The sequence below is a fragment of the Erpetoichthys calabaricus genome, chromosome 5 (genome assembly GCF_900747795.2).
Source record: "Erpetoichthys calabaricus chromosome 5, fErpCal1.3, whole genome shotgun sequence".
Lineage (NCBI taxonomy): Eukaryota > Metazoa > Chordata > Cladistia > Polypteriformes > Polypteridae > Erpetoichthys > Erpetoichthys calabaricus.
In genome coordinates, this window is record NC_041398.2 from 4900243 (window position 1) to 4923192 (window position 22950).

Below are 22950 nucleotides of genomic sequence, written 5' to 3' on the forward strand. Positions count from 1 at the left end.
GGGGGTAAACGTTAATATTTAACATTATACATAGTTATTGTCTGTTTTTCACCTGTATTATTATCATTCTTTAATTTAATATTATTTATTGTATCAGTATGCTGCTGCTGAAGAATGTGAATTTCCCATCGGGATTAATAAAGTATCTATCTATCTATCTATCTATCTATCTATCTATCTATCTATCTATCTATCTATCTATCTATCTATCTATCTATCTATCTATCTATCTATCTATCTATCTATCTATCTATCTATCTATCTATCTATCTATCTAGTAAATTACATTACTTTGCCTAAATTACAAATAAAGACATAAAAAATATTTATCAACTTGTATGCAAAATCTCACATCACAACAACCTTATAACTGTCTTTTCGACAGAGCTGATGATATCAATAGATGAATGTACAGCAGGACTCTTCATGGGCTGATATTGGCCTGTCCTTATATTAGTTTAGGAAGGTGAGTGGCAGCAATCGGCCCGTTTCAGCAGATCAGAATGTAAACAGGTGGAGGTGCGCGTTATCAGCACTCAGTCCAGCAGCCTAACACCTTCACTTATGTAGTCCAATAAAGCTGCGACATATCAGAATGAACAGAGAAAGTCCATTAGGGAATGTTGTGTCGACTGATCCAACTCAGAACATCAGTGCCAACCTTCATTATGAGTTATTGTTAGGGGAGTGAAGTCACCTTTAAGTAGAGGAATGAGAAACCTGAGGACATGAGAGTCTTGTGGTCTGAATTCCTAATGACTAAAACATGAAATGCTGTCAGCAGTGAAACACCATGAAGGACACAATAAACCATCTTCTCTCCTTCTCCATCTCCCTGTCCTCACACGTCATCACCACAAACTCTCACAACCCTTTTAGTTTTTTTCCTCTCTTTGATATGAAGTGTCATCTTAATTCCACTCACCTTCATCTCCTCCACTGTTCTCCTCGTCTCCTTCAGTTTCTTCTCTTTCTCTTCAAGTCTTTTCCTAATTCCCCTCAGTGTCGCCCCCAGCTGTTTCTGTTTGGACACACAAGAGGACACATGGGGGTCTTATCAGAATTCACTTCCACTTTCTGAGCTCATGGTGTCATTTTGAGTGATTAAATTTGTACAACACATTTGTTTCACATTCCATGACACAACTTATTGTATCTGTCACACTTGTCTTCATATTGACACAGTAGGTGACACTCAGAGATTTAATGAAACAAATATGAATATCACACAAACATTCAAATAAAGGTTTAATTTAACAATTCAATTCAAGATGGAGTTTGGGCTTGAAGAGAGCTACAAATAAAGGAGACAGTCTGAAGGCTCACTGGTGTAAGATTAGGAGTAGAAGACACCCGGTGGTCTTATCAGAAGTGCTGTCTGTGACACAAGACACTCCAGGGAGGACTGGAGAGATCAGAGAGTTTAACATGAGGCTCACATTGGGTTTAAGATGGAGGGGAACAGGGATAAGGGTCATCAGGGGGATTTTTACAGCAGATGGCAGCGGCACCCCTGGCATGGGATCCACTGATGTTTTGGGAAGTCAAACAAGGAGGTCAGTCGTGGACTTTTAACAAGGAGTTTAAGAAGTTGAGGTTTACAAACTCATAATGAGAAACAGGCAGTGATATTATTAAGACTAAGGGATATGCTGGGCTGGATATTAATAGGAAAATCAAAAAAGTAAAAAAATATACTAATACAAAAAACAAATATTGAATCAAACTAGAGGACTGGAAACCAAAAACATAAGTTTATGAAAGGCCAGGCTTAGAAGTTCATGAAGAGGAACAGGCCGTGATAATAATAAAAGTGTAAAAGGCAACTTTGAAATGTCTTGACTACAGGGGATAAGTCAAAGTCAAATTTGCAATGCATTTTAAATAGGAGATCTGAATATGCAAGACCATCAAAAAGAAAACAAATGAATGGAAGTTATATGGAGGAGCACATAAATAAGATGTGACTGCAGGAAATGAAACCTGACTGAGGCCAAGAAGAGAAATTGATACACAAGACTGAGAAATGACAGTGTGTGTTGGTGGTGTAGAATTTCATTAATAACCAACACCTTCCAATCTGTGAGGGTACAGAGATTTGACTAATGAGCACCAAGGGTACAGCCCTGACTTTAGAAGTGGGCTAGAAACCACCAAATACAGATAAGAGTGTCAAACAGGCATATATAGCTTAAAATGGCTGAGGCCCTACTGACTGTACATATCTGAACTAATCTGCACATTCACACAGAGTGCACATTAAGATCTCATGATTTCAGTCTTCTGAAGAGTCCAAGGATTAATAAAACAACAGAGGGAGGTCGAACTTTTACCTTTGATCTGATTGGCCTGCTCATATAAGAGATGCCACTTCACTCTCAGGCTGATGAGTCACCACTTTAGCCTGGCATAGCTAGTAGAGCTCACTGTTAGCTTTACTTATTACATATGTTTGTTAGTCATTTGTATAAAAGTGTAAGTCATATAATCATCATGAACTCTTACTAAACCTTCTCTATTCTGTTTCCTTTCTCATTTCAGTATTCTGCTCTTCCGCTTCTCCACTGCCAAGCTGCTTAGTAGCCCATGACTGAGACACCTGAGGTATCAGGAGGCTTGGAACTGAAGAGTTAAAGGACTGATTAGCCTGTCCAGCACAGACGTGTACGGTAGAAGGAACAGCAGGAGGTGAAGGGCCAGTAGGCTGAGGTCTTCAGACTTGTCTGACTTCCCTCAGTTCAAAATGGCAGCTGAACCTTCAGAGGTTTATTTCCTCCGGATTTGCTGACAGTTGTAGATTTTGATTTCCTCTCCTTTTTTGTTAGCTGGCCTCAACTTGATGATGATCTTAATGGAGGTGTCCTGTTTGATCCTTTTATGTTACTCAGTTGAAGTTGCTTTGTTTAATGTCTGTTTAAGTTAATCTTTCTTTTTATGTGTGTACATGTTGTAATTTGTAAAGTTTGTAATTGTATTTTAACTGTCAGCTTCTCTCCAATGAACTGAGCCTGCAGCAATGAGGACAATACAAAAATACTGCAAACTGAAAAAATATCTTTAAGTTTTTAACAATTTGAAAAAATGCACATTTACAGAGGTTATGATAGTAATGGTGGAATTTATTATACAAATATTAACTGGGAAACCCTATGAAGCAGAGAAGGAGTTCATCAGTGTAATTCCTGACTATTTATTAACACAGAATGTTTAAACACCAGAGTTTTTATTGTGTAACAATCAGAACAGAATTCAGGGGTAGCGGTTGTCCATCTATTAGGATCAAGAGATCAGAAGGTATGGACTGAAAGGTGTTCAAGTCTAGTGAAGCAAATGTGTCAAAGTCTAAAAGAAACCAACTGGTAGACAGTCAAGGGGCAGGGTGTTAGGTTTAAAAGAAAGGCATATAAGGCAGGAAAAGTCAGCAAACATGGAAGCACTACAGAATTTTAAAAGAGCTGGGCTTTGGATGAGCGATGTCAGGTGTGGACCTGCAATAAAGCACACAAGGTCAGCATGAAGACATTTTGCTTTTCAACACCTTTCATTATGATGTCTTTTACCTCTGAGTGCTTCTGGAAAAGAACAGTTAAGGGTTCAATTGCAGTTACAAAAAGCATCGGTGATAATGGACATCCCTGTCTGGTTCAACATTCTAAAGTGAAAGAGTCACAATGGATCTTATTTATACAAACCAAGACTTCTGAACTGCTGTACTGTAACTTAATCCATGCACAACCATTGAGACCAAATCCAAATTCAGAACACAACTATTCTCATTCAGCTCCGTCAAAAGCTCCTTCCTCATCCAGACACGACAGAACCTTTAGAAATTCAGATACTTTAGGGTAAATATATTAAATGAAACAACTGCTGAAAATTTTAAACCAGATATTTTCCTTTGGGGCATCTCAGGAATTGACTCAAATGAGCAAACAGTTAAAGAATACAATCTTCTGACGTGCTGATATTCAAGTGAAACATAAGTAAGACAAAGCAGCACATGAGCTTAGCAGAGGAAAGCAACTATGGGCATTTCAGGACTTCAGGACAAGGCCAACTGTGACAGACTCAGAGAGTTAAACATGTTTAGTGTGAGCAGAGGAGACAGCGTGGGGACCTCATCACGGTATTTAAAATCCTCAAAGGCATTGATAAAGCAGAACCAGCAAAATTCTTTACTTCTTAAGGGTGAAATACATTCTCAAAGACATTAATGGAAATTAAGTGGCCATGCATTTAAAACTGAAGCCAGGAGGCTCTTTTTTACACAAAGAGTTGTGGACTGAGGAGCAAACTATTAAGACATGGAGTTTAAGAAGAAATCTCAATAACCTTTAAGAAGAATCTGGATTAGATTTTGGGAAGCATACTTATTAGCAAAGAAAAAACGGGCTTGATGATCTCCACTTGTTTGCCAAATTTCTTATGTTGTCCATCTTACAATCGTACAGTGTAATTATCAAGGAGCTGACTAAATGAAATTATATCTGATCACTAATTAGGTGCAGAATTATTTAATAACTTAATAAAGTGAGAAAATCTTTATTACAAAGCCACTTCTATGCATATTATAAGAATTTTAGATTTAATCCCAGACATCAATATTAACTGACATGTGAGAGTAACGTGTCTTTTAGAGAGGCCTGAGGTACTCGAGACACAAGTGATCAGAACACAAAGAGCCTCCGTTCAGATTAATGAGACCACTCAGCTCACTAGACTGTCCATGGATCACACTGTGTATTTCACCCTGGACTGTTTCATGTCTTCCACCCAGTCTCACCACGATAGGCTCAAACTCTCTGCTGTCCTATACAAGCAAATTGAGACTACTCAACATGAAGGAATGGATTTCTCTGACAAACTACATTTACGTATCACTTAACTCATTTTATATTGAGTTTCCATTAAACATTAAACCCCACTTACTTGTTTTCCTTCTCTTTCCGTCTCCAGCTCGACCTTTTCATGACCATCATGTTCAGTCATCGCACACATCAAGCAGATAAACGTCTTGTCGGTTCTGCAAAACATCTCCAGACTTTTTTGATGTTTCTCACAGAGTTTCTCCTTCAAATTTCTATCAGGATCAACCAGCTTGTGTCCCTTCCAGGCTGCTATTTCATAGTGGGGCTGCAGATGAGTCTGACAGAAAGAGGCCAAGCAGGTTAGACAGGACTTCACTGCTCTGAACTTCTTCCCAGTACAGGCATCACACTCCACGTCTCCAGGGATGGCATAAATCTTATATGGCGGAGAACTGAGTCCCGTCTTCTTTAATTTTTTGATGACTTCATTCAGCAGAGTGTTTCTTCGCAGAGCAGGCCTCGTGCTGAAGTTCTCTCTACACTGCGGACAGAAGAACTCTTGGCTTTGATCCCAGTAGTCGGTGATGCACTTCAGACAGAAATTGTGACCACAGGGGATGGTGACGGGATCAGTCAGGGTGTCCAGACACACCGAGCAGGTGAACTCGTCCTGTGATACAAACAGCTGGGCTTCAGCCATCGTCAGTCTGAGGAGAGGCAGGCAGAGAGAATCAGTCAGACAAACAAGCAAGTGACTTGTGAAGAAACCAAAGTGAATATTTGTCTTTGCTCAGTGAGGAGGAGGAGGAGGAGGAGGAGATTTAAAGAGAAAGCTGAGAGCTCACAGAGACAACATCTGAGGAGACACTGAGGATGAACAGTTAATGTGAGACAGGAGCTCAGAGAATGAAGACCATAAAGTGATAATAAGACATACAGTGAGAGAAGAGATAAACTGTCACGTCAGTATTTCTTATTTATTTACTGCATACTGCAGTTCACGTTAGACAGGCTCAGAGCTCAGTCCACATTTACAAATGAAATAAAATAAAAACAAGACACAACACATAAATCACCCTGAACAGATTTGTAATGTGATGGCCAAGCAGCCTTCAGCACACCAAGACAGTGAGCTGTTAAACTGATTATTCATTCTAGTTATGCTGGTGCTCTTTATTAATCAAACTGTCCATCCCATAGTAAGTTCTCTTCTCTAACTTATCAATTAGGAGGAGAAGAAACAATTGATGCTTGCTATACCGTGCTCGACCCTCGATGAAATAATTTATTGCAGCAGCACTGTTCTCTCTCAAACATACTAACCCCCAATTCCTGTCCTTCCTTTTCTTTCTCCAAGTAACCAATGGCCACACAATCAGCTCTTTAATAAATGTCAAGCCATCTGTAAGCTTAGAATGCTGATTCTTCAAAGCTTTTAAGGAACATTGAAATATCTTCGAGGTACATGTTCAATGATTCTATCCATCTATCCATCCAGTGTCACGCCAGTCCCAGGAAGCATACAGCACGAGGCAGGAACAATCCCTGAACAGGATGTCTGCTCATCGCTACCTCTGTCCACCATGTCGACACATTTAATAACAGTTTACATTATTTAAATTAAGTTAAAAATGTATCTGTATAATGTAATATATATGCTTTACTGCATTTCATCTGAAAAATTATATCAAGAGCTCCACGAAGATAGTGCCTAAATTGATTTAGACGCCAGTTGTCATCATTTGTAAATATGCGCTCTCTTCTATTGAATTGAATTGAATTCCTTCATTGTTTTTGTATGGTAAATTGAGACTCAATATTGAAATCCTCCATAAACTTATTTTCCTATAAAATGTTAAAATAACTAAAACAACAGTGATAATAAGAATAATACAATTAAAAATAATGAAAATATACAATATGAAAGCATAAGAGGCTTAGGTTGTACTATATTACAACTGTATCACAAGTTTACAGTGAGGTGATTGTACTTATAAGTACAAACAGATCTACCGGAGCACTTGATGGACTAATTGAGTGTGTTTATAGTTCTTGTGATGAAACGGTTTCTGAACCGTGAGGTCCGTACAGAAAAGGCTCTGAAGTGTTTCACAGATGGAAGAGTGTTCAAATAGACTGTGCACATGGCTGAGGCACCATGTGCTAGATGCTGTACCTCGATAATTCTCTCGGCTCTTGACACAATCTGTGGTAGAGGTTTCCAATCAGCTGCTGTAGTGCTGTGATTCCACACTCAGATACGGTGGGTTAAAATACTCTGAGTGGTGCACTGAGGGTAAAAACGCTAAAGCAGCTATAATATTTAGAATAGTTCGGCCATTCCGTGCACCATTATATGGTTATAGGTTGATTAGAATCAGATACCATAAACTAAAATACAATATGCGGTTAATGTCAGTGTATTTGATAAATCCGCGTCAGGGATGTGAATCTAAAAAATAAAGGGGAGACACCCAGGAACAGTAGCACTGCTTTAACGATGGTTGCTGCCAGTTTGCAAAACTGAGCTGAAAACTTGCGTACACCATGGTTTGAGTTGTTGTGAGAATGTGCATGGCTTTACACCAAGTTTAGTTTTTATACATTGCGACGTGAGCGTGGAAACGGTTGTACACAACAATTTTGTGCTTACGCACCGTTTATACAGATGGCCCCTGGCCACCAATATAGTTGACACACATGGTGTCAAGTTTATACATTACATTGGTGACCTACATGACTGAATGCAACTAACAGGTGATGCTGAGAGAAAGGAGAAATGAGACAAGCACCACATAACACATAAACATCTTGTACACTGAATTTATCTCATAATCAGAAATATAGACGTGTAACTGTATCAACAGCACTGAGAAGATGGCTAACCATTGGTAATCGAAGTTTTCAGGGCAGCTAATTCACTGTAAAATACAGAGGCAGAAGCAAACTCAGCCAGTGAAAGGGCAGTTAGAGCCAGAGACTAAATCACCACAAACTCCGGTTCATTGTCAGAAGTAGTCTCAGCAGTACTAGGGAAAGACAAGCAAGAGAGGCAGTCTGCAATGTGATTCTGTGACCCAGGATAATAAGCCGCAGTGTAGTTAAAACAGTATAGTGGCACTACCCAGAGTGCCATCCACATGCCAGGGCAAACAGACGCTTTGGAGGACAACAGAGTGGCCAAAGCCTGATGATGTTGTGGACAGGAAATTTCAACCCCACAAGCAAACCCTCCACTTCTCAACAGCCCACATACACCCAAGGTCGTCCACTGTGGAATCCTTCAAAGAGCTTTCAACTGTTGTGTTGTGATACTTTTTATATGTTGATGATTATATAACTAGCACATCAACACACCTTTAATGCATTTTTATGTTTTTTCCTTTCACCATTCATTGACAAAAAATAACAATAGGGAATAATGACATAATTTCGATAAATCATAATAATTCTTGGCTATTTCAATGGACAGCATAGCTATTAATGATTATCTTTTGTAAGAAATGTAGCAGTATAATTTAAGCAATTGTAGATCTCAGAAAGCAGAAACATTAGATATGCTAAACTGACAAAAAAAGAAAGTTCCATGATAACAGATAACTTAAATGTTTTATACTTTTAATTCTTAATGTTTTCAACAGATATCTTAACTTATAATGTCTTACCATTTTGTAATCAACATATTAGATTCAATTAAATAATAAGGTAACTAAATAACTAACTGACTGACTAATAACTTCTGTAGACCCAGGAACAGGGTCTTGGTGGAATATGACGTGGGCAGCAGTCAAAGGCAGAGGCCTTGGTGGACCAGAACCCAGACAGACAAACTGACTCTTGGGGCGGACATGGAATGTCACCTCTCTTGATAGGAAGGAGCTGGAGTTGGAGGGTGAGGTGGAGAGCTACCAACTAGATATACAGTAGCAGGTGGGCTCACGTCCTCCTACTCACTTGGTTCTGGAACCAAACCCTCAATAGAGGCTGAACTCCTCTTTACTTTGGAGATGCCCAGGGTGAAATGTCTCAGGTGAGAGTGCGCTTCTTAATGTGTCTCTGCCTGGTCAATGCCATATTGGGGTTTGTCCTGGAGAACGAGATGGGTGCCTCTGTGTGGACGATGTTCAAAGATGGGAGGTCTATGACTTCTGTTATGTGCAGTGGATGTCAAATTTTGCCAGCTATGTTAGGGTGGCCTGCTGAAATAATAATGTTAAAGAGTCGCTTGTTCTGCTTGTTTCTCTGTTATTTGCCTTCAAATTTAGACAAGAGGCATCTGCAGCTCATCATCTTCAAATATGGAGGAGCCCATAAAATCAGTGCCAGGACTGCAGGAAAGCCTTGTCAGTTCAACAGCCTATTTATTTATCTATTTATGTATTTATTATTTATTTATTTTGGCATAAACATTTACATTTATATTTATTTACTTGGCAGATGCTTTTACCCAAAGCGATTTACAACAGAGATAAACATAATCGAGTAATGTTAGGCTGGGAAGTGTCGTAGGACAGGTAACAAAAGATGATTGCCACAAGTGAAAAGATGTGATAACTAATAATTAATAATCAGAGATTATAATCAATAAAGTAGTTAAACTTAAACAAGTTAGCCAACAATATAAAAGATGACAGAGCATAGTTAATTTGTATTTTCCTTGTTTTTAACCCTTCTGTCTGTTCACAACACAGACGGGTCTTCTTAAATCATTGAGGGAGTCAGCAGGTCAGATGGAGGTTTGCACCATCAGTCCACCAACTGGGAACTCCACAGGAAGAGAGTCTGGACTGAGACTTGATACCCACAGAGGCGCCATCACCAGACGCTGTTCATGGCAGACCCGAGTGGCTGAGAAGGAGCAGAGCACCTCACCAGAGGCTCCATTATGCAGGGCAGACCCATCTGATATTTGGTACCTTATATTAATCTCTGAGGGGTCCTTTCACGTCACCTTTAGAGGTCCGAGTGCTGGGTCAGCCATTGTGCAGCAATCCTGTAGCCTCTGAGAGGCCAAGGATTTTTATTACCACCATTTAGTTTTATTATTATTTTTATCTTAAGAGAAGAGACCTGCACTATATAAGTTATTTTTAACTACGTAAGACTGCTTCAGGCTTGATGTTAGTACAAAAGAATATGGAACCGTCAAACTAAATAGAGACTTTGACTAAATAGTGAGGTGGGCTACAACCACACGGTGCTCACTTTGGACTCAGAACTTGAGCTTCAGTAACGGCACCTTGTCTATCTGTGCCATACATATGGGGGATTTGAGAATTCCAAAGTCATCAGTAGTTTAGTAGAAACAGTGAAATGGATGGAGCCTCAGACTTACAGTAAGCATTTGTGAGAATGTGATAAACCAAACACCTCTAAAGATGACCAGTTCATGAAACGGCGTCCTACTTTGCAGACCACGACTTCAGCGATTTCTTTTCAGATAAAATTGCCCAGCATCTCCACTTAGGACGTCTTTTTACCTATGTAGTCCACATTTTATCACAGCTACATAATAGAAGTATGCAATGCTGTGCTCTTGTTATACTTGAAACCATTCCTCAGGTGTTAACAGTTGGCCATGTAGATCCTGATCTCCATTGATCCTGACCGCAGCATCCTCTGCCCTCAGACTCAACACTTGTTACCAAATCTCTCTACCCAAGCATCTGCCATCCTTCAAATGTCTTTTCATCCGCCAACAGCAAGCATTTCTAACTGGAGGGTCTGAACCATGTCACCCTACTTTCCATAATACCCCTGACATCTTGCTGACATCCTTATTTATTTTTTTTCTGTCCTGATGAGCAGCTCCTTCTTCTTTTTGATGGCCCATATTGCATCCTCATACCTCAGCACTGGTTGGACTCCTGTCTTATACAACTTACAGTTATGTTTTCTTGACAGTCTCTGACCATTTGTACCTCCTCCCACTTTCCTCCATTTCTCAGTTCTCAGTTCGGCGTCAGTTCCATGATGGCTGTTTGTCAAGCTCCTCTTGTATCAAACACCCAGGTCAGATATGCCACTTGGTGGACTTGTTTTAGTTCGACATTTCAGCTGTCTATGGCTCAGATTCTCTCATCCCTTCTTTTATGGCCCACGATAACATCTGCCATTACAGTATTTACTTTTAATCCTTTTTTGTGTTTTATTTAAAAATATTTATTTTAATATCTAAACTTTAAATTATGGCCAGATTCTCTTTATATATATGTTTCATTATCTAAAAGCACCTCACACTATTTGCTGAAACATGGCACATCAGGCTAGTAATAAAGGAAACAGAGTTGAATGTGCACCATGTTGATTTGTGCCTTGAACAACATCACTTGTGTAAAATCACATTGCGATTCTCATTTAAGGTGTTGGATGCCTAAACACTTTTATTCACTCAGCACTCCTACATCTCCTGAGAATTCTGTAACGTCCTCTGCTAAATACTTATCAGTTCTTGAATTCTTGGTCCAGGGATGGCTTCACGTTTAACACTCTGTGTTGCAGTGACGTGTAATGAGGTTCATGGTTGGTGACTCCTTCAGAGTCAGATTTACAAATAAATGAACCAGCATGCACATTGACTACTAGTTATGTTTCATATCTCATCAGCATTCTTTACACACAGCAGGTAAGGTGCATATTTGACTAAGAAAGAATGTTACATTTATAGCGGTGAGAGAGAGCGGAGAGAGCGCCTTTACCCCGCACCCTCCATGTGTTCTCAATTTATACTCATTTAATACAAATGAAAGTAAAGAGTGGTGTAAAAAAAACAGATTTCAATTTTGACCTTAATTTAAATATCTAGTTGTTTTTAAAAGCTTTTAATTCCGATGCTTTATTCAATTTTAATGCAGACTGTTCAACAAAAGGATAACAAGAAAAACAAAAGAATATTTTGTTTTAGGTCATAATTTAGTTTTTAAATATTGGATTGTTTTTTTTTTCTTAGTCTGATCCCATATTTTATGAAATTAAAAACCATTTATGGTCTTAACTTTATTTGTAAATTAAGTCCATGTGCCTATCCTTCTCTACGAAAATCTCAATCACTATCTAACAAAAGACCTCCTTAATGGTCCGTGTACTTTTTGGTATTTGAAATTTCGTTTCAGAAGCAAAAATGAAAAAACAAAAATGAAAGGAATTTTCAAATTTTGATCTTTGATTAAACAATAAAATGAGGGAAAATAAGGTATTTTTTAAATCTATGGTAAGAAATAGCAGTCATAAACTTAAAATTCCACATACTTTTCTGGATTTATTTGTGATTCAAATAATGAAAGTGTAATAGCTCAAAAACAACAAAACAGACGCATTTTCGTTGCCTGAAACAGGAAGTACTTCTGCGCGATTTTTGACGACACGTGCGAACAGTCTCCCTCACAACACATCGATCAGGCTTTACACTCGTATCAGCAGAGGATGGACCATTACGTTGTTTTTCGGAACAGTAAAAGAGTGACACTCCGAGACGAGGACATGACTGCAGAAAAACTGAGTCGCATCTTTCAGGTAAAAATACAAACTTTGCTTCATTGATGCAGCCGTACTTTTATGAGCATTATTATTGTTACTTACTGCTAAACAGCTAACATTTCGTGATTTAATTTACCAACACTAAGTCTTGCAGTTTTTATAGTGCTAGCATTTTGAAAGTGTAAATGTGTGAATCGTGGCTCATTGACTTTTACCGGGTACTAGTTTTACGAGTATTAACAGTGCGCACAAGTGTAACACATGTTAGGAGGGAAGCATGATTTACAGAAAGTTTTCTTAAACAGGTGTCAGCACACACTGTGTACATCACGGATGACTCAAACGTGGCCATGTTCCCCGGAGGAGCCTCTGGTGTTTTCAGCGCGTTAGACCTGACACCCAGAGGTCACTATGAGGTCCACGGAGAAGATATGGAATCAATGCCAGCAGCAGGTTCCAGCGGTCAGCATTTCGCATTTATGCGAGCACCGGCTGTGGCGGCGGCTGCCGCTTCACATTCACAACGTGCTACATCAAGTCCCCCTGTGACCTCCAAAACATTTCAGAGGTAGGGTGTGTCGGTTCTATTGAATATTTGTTATATATAAATTACAGAACAGACAAAATGTAAAGGAACATACTTCTCTGGACGAGCATGGATAGGTGAATTGTTAAGAAAATCAAAGCTGTGCTAGTAGAATTGGCCCAAGTAGCAACAATCACTGAATGGATTTGTGGCCTGCTGCCTTTTACAAGAAATGTAAAATAACGTTTTGTTTTACAGATCAGTGTACCTTGCAGAGGTGGTTGGTGGGAGGTTGATTCCCAACAGAATGGTGGTTGTACGATTCTTAGAGTGTGAGGCTACACTTCAGGGGATAGTAGGAAAAGTTCAAGATGCCATTGACAATTACAACCCCATAATTTTGACAGATGCACAGGGCAATGCAATTCTGGAGTCAGAAGGCACAACAGGTGAGCCACAGTATTACAGCTAAACCCATAATATCCTATGGAGGGACACTTACCCTAAAACTAAATATTACAAAGAATCTGGTATCCACATTACTAACCGAGAATGCTAAACCGGATGGATGCAGGGACATCCGGCCATGGGCCGTAGCCACAAAAAGACGTACTGCGCAGGCGCCACAAGAAATGAGGCGCCGCGAGAGGCGGCCAAGACCACAGAAAAAAGGAGTGAGCACAGAAAAAAGGAGTCCAACGCAGGCGACGCACGAGCAAAACACCCCCCCCCACACACACACACACACACACACAGATGGGACACACAAAGAGGAGGATTTAATCCCATTGCACACGAAACGGGAGCACACAAAGAGGAGGATTCAACAAGCCACAAGCACACAAAAAAAAAGAAGCCACGAGCACCACACAAAGCCCATTGGACACGAAACGGGACAGACTACGGACATAGCACACGAAACGTACACAAAAACGACGATTCAGACCCACGACCACAGTAACATAAATAACAAATGACACACAAAGCCCCATTTCTAAATGAACCGTCCGTATTAAACATACGTCATCTCAACACGTTCACAATATGCAGCATAGGTAGATCTCATTACAATGAGGCACTATTAACCGTTCAACCGCAGAAATGGCTCCATATTAACAGTGAGTGCGATCCTCCTTATTACTTATCCATATTTCTCACGCTCAAGAACAAACAAGTCATGAATTCACGATCACAGGTACAAAACGATACCGCTCGGATAACGGGACCAAACACAATTCACACTATGCAGCATAGGTGGATCTCATTACAATAAGGCACTATTAACCGTTCAACCGCAGAAAAGGCTCCATATTAACAGTGAGTGCAATACTCTTTATTACTTATCCATATTTCTAGAAGAAAAAATGTCTCGGCTCCAAAAACGCAAAGCTCAACTAAAGCTTCTAACTAACGATGTGCCTGAAAGTAAAAACTTTATGAACTGCATTAGATCCTACAATAGTTCATTTGCTTTTGCATCTACCAGAGTAAATATCAGGCCACCAAAAGGCAATGGCCCATACTGCTTTCGCATATGTGCACAAATACTGCATCGCATTGGAACAGTGCACCCTGAAACAAATCAACAACGCAAATATGCACAAATCTACATCCTAGTTCCACATGACGCAATCAATCAAAGTGCTGCATCGCAACAGGCACGGATTCAAAACAAAACACCTCCCGTCTCAGACATACGTTAACGGCAAGGAAGGCTACAACGGGCTTCTCACACAGCACAGGCAAATCGATTACAGCTCCAAAACAACACGTCCCAAATACTACACATACAACAACGCGCCTCTCAAACGGCACAAGCAAAACATACACCAGGAAAATTCATTGGGATTAATGAATGTCATTTGCAATCATTGTCATTCAGTTCACTTCCCTGAAGAAACAACTGGCAATACAAGTAATGAATTTACACGTTGTTGTCAAAAGGGTCAAATTAGACTGCCTCCTTTACATTCATATCCTGAATATCTACAGAAGCTTCTAACTAACGATGTACCTGAAAGTGAAATCTTTATGAACTGCATTAGATCCTACAAATCGGTATCCACTATGAACATTAACGGTGGCACTGCACGTGACATCCGTCTTGCAAAAATGTTAATTATTGATGAATGTACAATGGCATCCAGTCACTTACTCAACACCATTCATAAACTTCTACAAACGTTTATGAATAATAATATTCCCTTTGGAGGAAAGGTACTTTTATTAGGAGGAGATTTTAGACAGTGCTTAGCTATTGTTCCACATGCCATGCGCTCAGCTATTGTTCAGTGCACCTTAAAATACGCAGACAAATGGCATTGCTTTCAAAAGATACAGTTAGTAAAAAACATACGATGTTCAGAACCAGATCATAACAATTGCTTATTACAACTGGGAGATGGTACACTCACCAATACAGATGGACTTCACCCACATATTATTACAATTCCTCAAGCCTTTATCTGCGACGACTTAGTTACAGACAGATTTGGAACAGCAATCTCATTAGACCAGATGCCCCTTTTAACACAACGCACTATATTATGTCCAAAAAATATTAATGTGGAAAACATAAATACCCAAGTCATTGCATTACTTCCTGGAGAGACACAACTCTTTCTAAGCTCTGACAAACTTGACTCTGATCACGACAATAACCATCTTCATTGACATTACAAGTTCTGACCTGGAATTACCTTTTACACTTAAATGGCGTGTGCAAAGACATTTTACAATAAACCTTTACACTGTGCCACACACTTTATTGTTTGCTTTCTATTTGCATCATCTACACCATCACACTATTCTATATCTCATTCATACATCACGCTCTTTGTCATTCCCAACACCAGGGGTTGGCGAGCGAAGCGAGCAGGGGGCGGAGCCCCCTAGTTAGCTTCTAAACAGTTTTCTTCGGTTTTGTTTTTCATCCATAGGGTCACAGTACTGGAAACAAAATGCACGAAAAGTTCTTGCTCTACCTGAACAAGACTTTAATAGCCTCCAGGGAACAAAGAGGAGACGACTGAGGTATGTAAAATCAATACAAATTTACATGCTATAGGATGAACAGCAATAATCTCATAGCAGTAAGACATCATCACATCTATCAATACAGGGATGTACCTTTAAGCCAGTCAGTACCCATCGACATTTGATTTTCCATTTGTATTTGTAGCAACCGTAAAGATGATGACAGTGCCGGTTTGGGAGAAGTCAGTGACAAAATAGAAGAGTTGGTGATGGCATCTCAAAGTCTACCAGCTGTTACAGCAGCAATCAGAGAGCTCACTGATCTTGCAGTTACTCAGAGAGTCATACTCACTGCTCCCAAACTGCAGACCATCAAGGAGAGATTTAGCTGTGTGGTTTGTATGAGTATGTTCACAATTTGCAAAGTAATTGCACTACATCTAAACTTTTTATAACACTGTTAATTGTAAAAATAGTTAAACCACATTCAAGCAATATTTTGGTCAAACTTATTTTTAACAAGTTAGCTCTTTACTTAGCAGTGTCCATTTAGAGACTTGGGACAATCAAGATGCAGCTCTACTATAACATAATAGTCCCAAGCTCATATGAACATTTAGTTGAGCTGAAGTTGTCCCTGCTCTCTTGACTATGAAAATATAGCTTTTCAAACTGATTACAGTGTAAGTGATGGGTGATAAATTCCAGTCATGCAAAACCTAAAAGTTCAAAGTTAAAATGGGGCTGCAGCTGCCTACGTTGAATCAAGCAAAAATTTGGTGTGCCAAAAAAAAAAAAAAAAAAGGTAGATTTCTATTTTTCTTGCTGCCCACAGACCTCAGTTAATCAAGAAAACCTATTCCCCTTTTTAACAATAAATGTAAAAGCAGTTTTTGCACAGGAAGAGGACGGATTTTGTCCCCCATCAATTACATTGAAAGTGGTTATAGAGAGGGACTTTCTCAGAACAGCATGCGCAAGAGGAATTACTGCAGGACCAAAACCTTTCAGTATATATAGGTATATGCTGTCTGTAAATGAATGTCATAAGACAGACTTGGAACACACAGTTTGAACCAAGTTCTAGGTAAATGGATAACTGTCATTTTTCTGATTTACTTTTGCAGACATCATTGAGGAACCAGTGCTGTCACGGTGCTGCAGAAGCATTATTGGCTGCAAGACATGTGTGGAGCAGTGGCTAGAGACATCTCCGCATTGTGCAAAATGCAGGGAGGCCAACAACGGTGTTATAGAAGTTACTGGTCTAACAGCTGCATTTTCTGTGTTAAAATCATTTTTTACAGATCAGTAATGTGGTGTATACACACACACACAAAGGTTTACATTTATAGTTGATTGTTCCTGTATTCTGTTTTCAGATGCAGCAGTTCATACATTTCCCCGAGTTACATTTATGAGAAAGAGCAGAGCTTCTTTGTATGGTGTAAAGTCACAGTTTACGGCTAGGAAAAACAAATGTGAAATGTCAGGATATTTTTCTGCAAAATTACTCTCCGTTCTTAGTTTGTCCTGTTCTGTTGTGAAGGGATCAACTCCAAAAGTTGAATATTCTTTGAGTGCAGATCCCAAGTGCTGCCTGTAAAGGTCTGCAGCTTCAAGTGCATGTGGTAAGAGCTCTGGAGAAATCCTTCTTTTACACCCAGGTTCCGTAAAGTGATTTGGTATGCCTTTACCTGTCAAAATAAGAGCAGGTGTTTAAACGTGGTCATTATCAGGATTGTAATCATTCTCACACTTTTTTTACCTGGGATTCTATGAGCATTCCATGATTCTGCCACACTTGCAAGACCAATGTGGCACAGCTGGCAGGTCAGGTTGGACACATAGTAATGCACAAGGTTGTCCTCCGTATCTATCTCCTCTTGGTCCATCAGCTGGAGTAGGGTCGTTTTCAGTGGATAGTTGACACGGTTGTTGATCTCAGGCCAAAGCCTTTCAAATGTGTGGTTCTGAGTTAGCAGAAACATCTCTTAAATATGTTTTGCAAGTATGTAAATAGAAGTGTAAGAATTTCAGCTTTTATTAATGGTATGAAAATCTTACTCTTGTGGATGAAGTCTGTAAATATGGTGGTCTCCCCTGATTGAAGCGATGATGTGACAGCATCTCCTGCATGAATAGTGTCAAATAAAATTCCTTTCCATGGTCCACTCGCACCTGGTCCCACATACCATAGGTAATCACTGCAGGCCTGGTACAGGACAAATAATGAACATTTTACTGTCTTTTCAAACTATTTTGATTTTTGACCAGTTAAAGGGGTTATTTTTACATTATTAATGTTGAATGTACCCATTTGTGTTGATTTGTGTTATTTATTAGTTGTTGGCACCATTCCTACCCAGACTGCCTTAAATTTCTTTGTAAGGTCACTGTCCTGTTCAGAATTTGTAGATGTGTGTCAGTACAAATGAAAAATGTGGAAACCCAAGAACTTTGTTCTATTCATAAATGACCACAGTTTAACCGTGCAATAAATGCGAATTCTGATTCATGTGCAATTTTATTTTTCTCACTTTTCATCCAAACACCATATATATCTGTCAACATTAAGTTGAAATACTGATCAAAATGTTTGGTAAGTTAATGTTTTATAGTCCACGACATGACACCAGAAACCGTGTATTTCTATTTTAAATTCAAATATTGTAAATTTTTTGTGCCAGTTAAAAACATAAATATGATTTCACAGAGCCCAATATGACTTGACACTTCATTATTACATGTCCATCTAAACACTGTTAAGTTAGTAATAAAATAAAAGGTTTGTGAGGTTGTATTACCTGAAAACATCTTCATAGATGGTTAAGTTGTTTTTGATCGGCATTGTGGAGTGACTCACAATCTTTTTGCTGAACCTATCTATAGCTAAAACATGGGTGACCCCAAACATCACAAGTTTTTCATTTTGGTCCAGGTGAAGCTTGTGCCCCATGTATTCAGCATGGTATGGTGTGGGATTAAGATTCCGAGCTCCCTAAAAAAAAAGTCACAAGAATAAATGACAGCAAATAGGATAAAGAAAGATTTTCTCATTAGCTGAAGAAGTGTCCACCAATTCAAACTATTCGGTGAAACAGAATTACCATTACAGGTGTTATATCACAAATATGACTTAGAGCTTTTGAATACAGTTCTGGCAGAAGATTACCAAATAACATACTTGGCATCTTGCTCCATGATAAGGTTGATGCACCTCTCTTAAAATTGACCCAATTCGTCCTTCTGCAGCATGTATCCCTTTCGTGGACAGATAACCTTTCATCATTTTGCGGCCATATGTTGGGCCCACCTGTTTAAAATAAAGTTCATAATAGAACAACAAATGTAAAGTAGCATATTCTAAAACCAAATGTGTAATGCTAAAGCATTATTGTGCTAATTAACTATACCAATATCAGTGACAGACAGAGGATGCAGGTTTAATCCATGCTCCCATCGTCCTTACAGGATCCCTTGAACCCTGCACCATCGGTAATGTAGAGGAACTCGGCAGTGAGGCATAACAATGAAACAAGGGGATGGTGTTAAAGTGCTTTTATTAAAACAACAACAAAAACAAAGTGTTCAAATAAGTGCAGTGCGTTTCAAAATCTTCCTTAAATAATCCATTAAAAACAGAAGTGAAGTGGAGGTTTAAAAAATAAAAATAAATAAATGAATCCTTTAAAATGAGGTTAAAACAATGGCATGAAGCACTCCTTTAGAAACACAAAGCCCGGGGTCTTTTACCTGGCGATTCACCTGCTTCTCCCATCGGGCTTCTCAACAGGAGAGTCGCCCTACCTGCAGCTGACCTTTCCACTCCTGATCTGTAGGCTTCCCGATTCCTGGCTTCAGTTTAGCACTCTCCAGACTGAGACTTAGGTCCCCCAAACTGCCAGCGCACTGACGCTGGGGAATCCATCTCCCAAGCCTCATGAGACCTGCTGTCTTCCATGGCAAGCCATCCTTCTCTCTGGTTACTCCCGCTCCTCACAGAATGCTCAGCTGGAGCGACCACAATCGACTGCCCTAGGTGTTGGCCAAACACCTCACTAGGGCTCAACTGTCCAGCTGCCTGTGAGCCTTCGCTTACTTGCTCGCTCTCACACACGAGCACACACACACACACACACACACACACACACACACACACACACACACACACACATACACACACACACACACACACACACACACACACACACACACACACACACACACTTCCTCAGCAACGTCCCGTCCCGTCATCCCCCTGCTAGCCCCCTCGCATTTCTATTTAATATTACGGGGACGTGGATCAGCTGTGGCAATTAGCAGCTCCTGGGAACAATTACGGGTGCGGACGACTCCTCACCTGTGCACTTAAGTGAGAATCACCCACATCAACGAATCACCCTGGGAACCGATCCACCACACTTACCACGCCCCCTCTCTACAGTAAGCCGCGAGTGCTGCGATTATTTATTTAAAACTGGCCCTCTTGACATGAGCTGTAGACCTGCTATACCACACAGACATCTTTTAAATAACAACCCACCACCTGCAAGATGCATGAACGCATGCCCACACAGTCTCGAAATAACCCCCCTACCCCCAGTTAAGACAAGCAGACACAATCATAAGGTGTAGGAAGAGAGCGCCTTACCTCATTTATAGCTTTTGCCACCTCTGTTTCCAAATGTGTGTCAGAGAGTCGACAGCTCGAGATTTGCTCAGCACAAAACTTTCTGACATTTCTCACAGAAAACCCTCTAGCCTCTCCGTGTTGATATGACAGACGCTCAGATATAATTTTCGGTGACAGGCCTTGTTTTGCCATCTCTAAAATCACGTCTGAGTACTGTTCCAACGTCATGATGATGGTCCAGTCTACACACCAGTGACTCGTGTTTGCTACAAGTGGCGCATTACCTGACCAGGTTGTTGACCTACAAAAACGTCCGGTTCAAATAAAATAAATAAAGGCCGTTTTCTCGTTTTCGTTTCTTGCATTTTTCTTTTCTGATGTGCGAAAGAACAACAGGAAAAAAGTAATTGTTTTGCGTTTTTCATTTTTCCCTTTTAAGTTGAAAATCAAATAAGTGTCTCTTTTTCTTTTTAAATGATATTTTCTGAAACGAAATTTCAAATACCAATAAGTACACGGACCCTTAATTTCATCCATCCATCCATCCATTTTCCAACCCGCTGAATCCGAACACAGGGTCACGGGGGTCTGCTGGAGCCAATCCCAGCCAACACAGGGCACAAGGCAGGGAACCAACCCACCGCAGGACACACACAAACACACCCACACACCAAGCACACACTAGGGACAATGTAGAATCGCCAATCCACCTAACCTGCATGTCTTTCGGATTGTGTGAGGAAACCAGAGCGCCCGGAGGAAACCCACGCAGACACGGGGAGAACATGCAAACTCCACGCAGGGAGGACCCGGGAAGCGAACCCAGGTCCCCAGGTCTCCCAACTGCGAGGCAGCAGCGCTACCCACTGCGTCACCGTGCCGCCCACCCTTAATTTCCTTTAGTTTTAAACATTTTAATCTTCCATTTTGGCAGTCAGTCAGAACAAAAAAATAAAAATAAACGGACCGCTGCAATGCAATTGACTTTCTGATATTGCTAACTTATTGGCATCTCTGCGTAGAAGAACAGCAGCAACGAGCACCTGTTAGACTCACATGCGCCCCCTTCAGGGAAGCACAGTACTGTCTGCCTTACTCACCTTGTGCGTTTTCACTGCAGTTTTATATCCGATCAGCGAGACTAAATATGTCACAAACATTCATTAAAGATATTAGCCAGGCTGTGGAAAGTCAGGATGTATAATAAACGTGTCTTCAGACATTATATTGGTGACATACAGAGAGACAGCAACAGACACGCGCCAATCGCAGGCATCAACCCTGTCAGTGTGTGAGGGAGAGCGCAGTCTGAGGGGAGGTGAGACTCGTCGCTGCTGCCCCTTGTGTTTCTCCCCTGTATTTCATCAGGAAATGTGCCAATTCAGTGATTTTGACTATAAAAATTATTAAAATTATTGGAATCATACAGAAAACAAATTCATAGTACAGACCAGTGGACACTTTTATTTTATGTCATCATTATTAGTTTTTTTTTTACTTTTCATGTTGACAGCTGAGACTCTGTCTCCCCTGCCTCCCCTGACCATATGTTCCTGCCATGTTAGCCTCCTCTTTTATTCACAAAGAAGAAATACAGAAGAAATTTCAGTGATTATGTTCTTTACTTCCATTCCAGTGCTTCACAATGGTGATCAAAAAAATAAATAAAATCACCCCACAGGGAAAGAACAAATCCCCAAGTACATATTCTGTATTCCTAAAGCCATTTATCAGATACCACAAATGACAATTCAGAATGACAGTTGACACAGTCATCTTTCACACAAAACCCCAACAACACGCCGCACAACAATATTGCTCTACACTGTTAAATAAATGAAAGGGCCAGAGATGTCTTCAGGGCAATGCCACATGGGAACCATTTTTAGTTCTCAAAGGCCATTCCACATGAAGCTTCCAGAAAGAACTTTTATTTATTTAGATCCACAATCTGCTCCATACAGCAAATAACCATGAAAAGATGTGAAACACCAATTAAAAGGACTCTTGCTGCATACCATATCACAGGGCAAGTTCAGGATTTCTTGGTCTAGTAATGTCCTGCAAAGTAGTCTACCATACAGTAAAGGCTTCATTTTGGTTTCTAAATATCAAGCACAAAGTACAAAGAACCAACTTCATATGCAAAGAACCCTTCAAACAATGAAATGGTGCTTTGTCAAGCAATGGTTCTACAATGATCCACACAACCCACTAATGAATTACACCATGCTAAAATAGGGGTATACCACAAAGAGCATTTAGCATATGAGCCGCATTTAAATCAAGATGCTATTCTGAGCCAGTATTGGCACCACTACAGAGGATTAGTGCAAGTCATGCTTGGCAAACAAGAAAATGAAGTGTCAACCCTTAGCCTGGCATGTACCAGCGATAAAGTGAAGTTTAGTGTAATGTAGTGGAGTTCACAAAAGTCCCGTTCAATTAGAAAGAAAACCCCAGAATAAATTTCAGTTTTTTTTGTTTTTTTTAATTTGCGCCCTCCCCTATCATAACCTATCGTTTAT

At 40.0% G+C, this 22950-nt stretch overlaps 2 protein-coding genes across 8 annotated transcripts in view; one reads left to right on the forward strand and one right to left on the reverse strand.

The window, feature by feature from the left end:
- The window catches only part of LOC114652550 (E3 ubiquitin/ISG15 ligase TRIM25-like), a 487506-nt gene extending 481917 nt beyond the window's left edge, over positions 1-5589 (reverse strand). For 5 of the 6 annotated variants that reach the window (XM_051927920.1, XM_051927921.1, XM_051927922.1 and 2 more), the window contains exons 1-2: positions 4930-5588; positions 926-1021 (exon numbers count right to left, since the gene is read on the reverse strand). In XM_051927920.1, the coding sequence (XP_051783880.1) occupies positions 926-1021; positions 4930-5508 (675 nt within the window). In that variant the 5' untranslated portion in view covers positions 5509-5588. Of the gene's footprint in view, positions 1-925; positions 1022-4929 lie in introns of all 6 variants that reach the window. The other variant, XM_051927924.1, reaches the window with a different exon arrangement.
- LOC114651544 (tripartite motif-containing protein 16-like) overlaps positions 1-22950 on the forward strand; it is a 737769-nt gene that overhangs the window by 87921 nt on the left and 626898 nt on the right. The window lies entirely within an intron of this gene.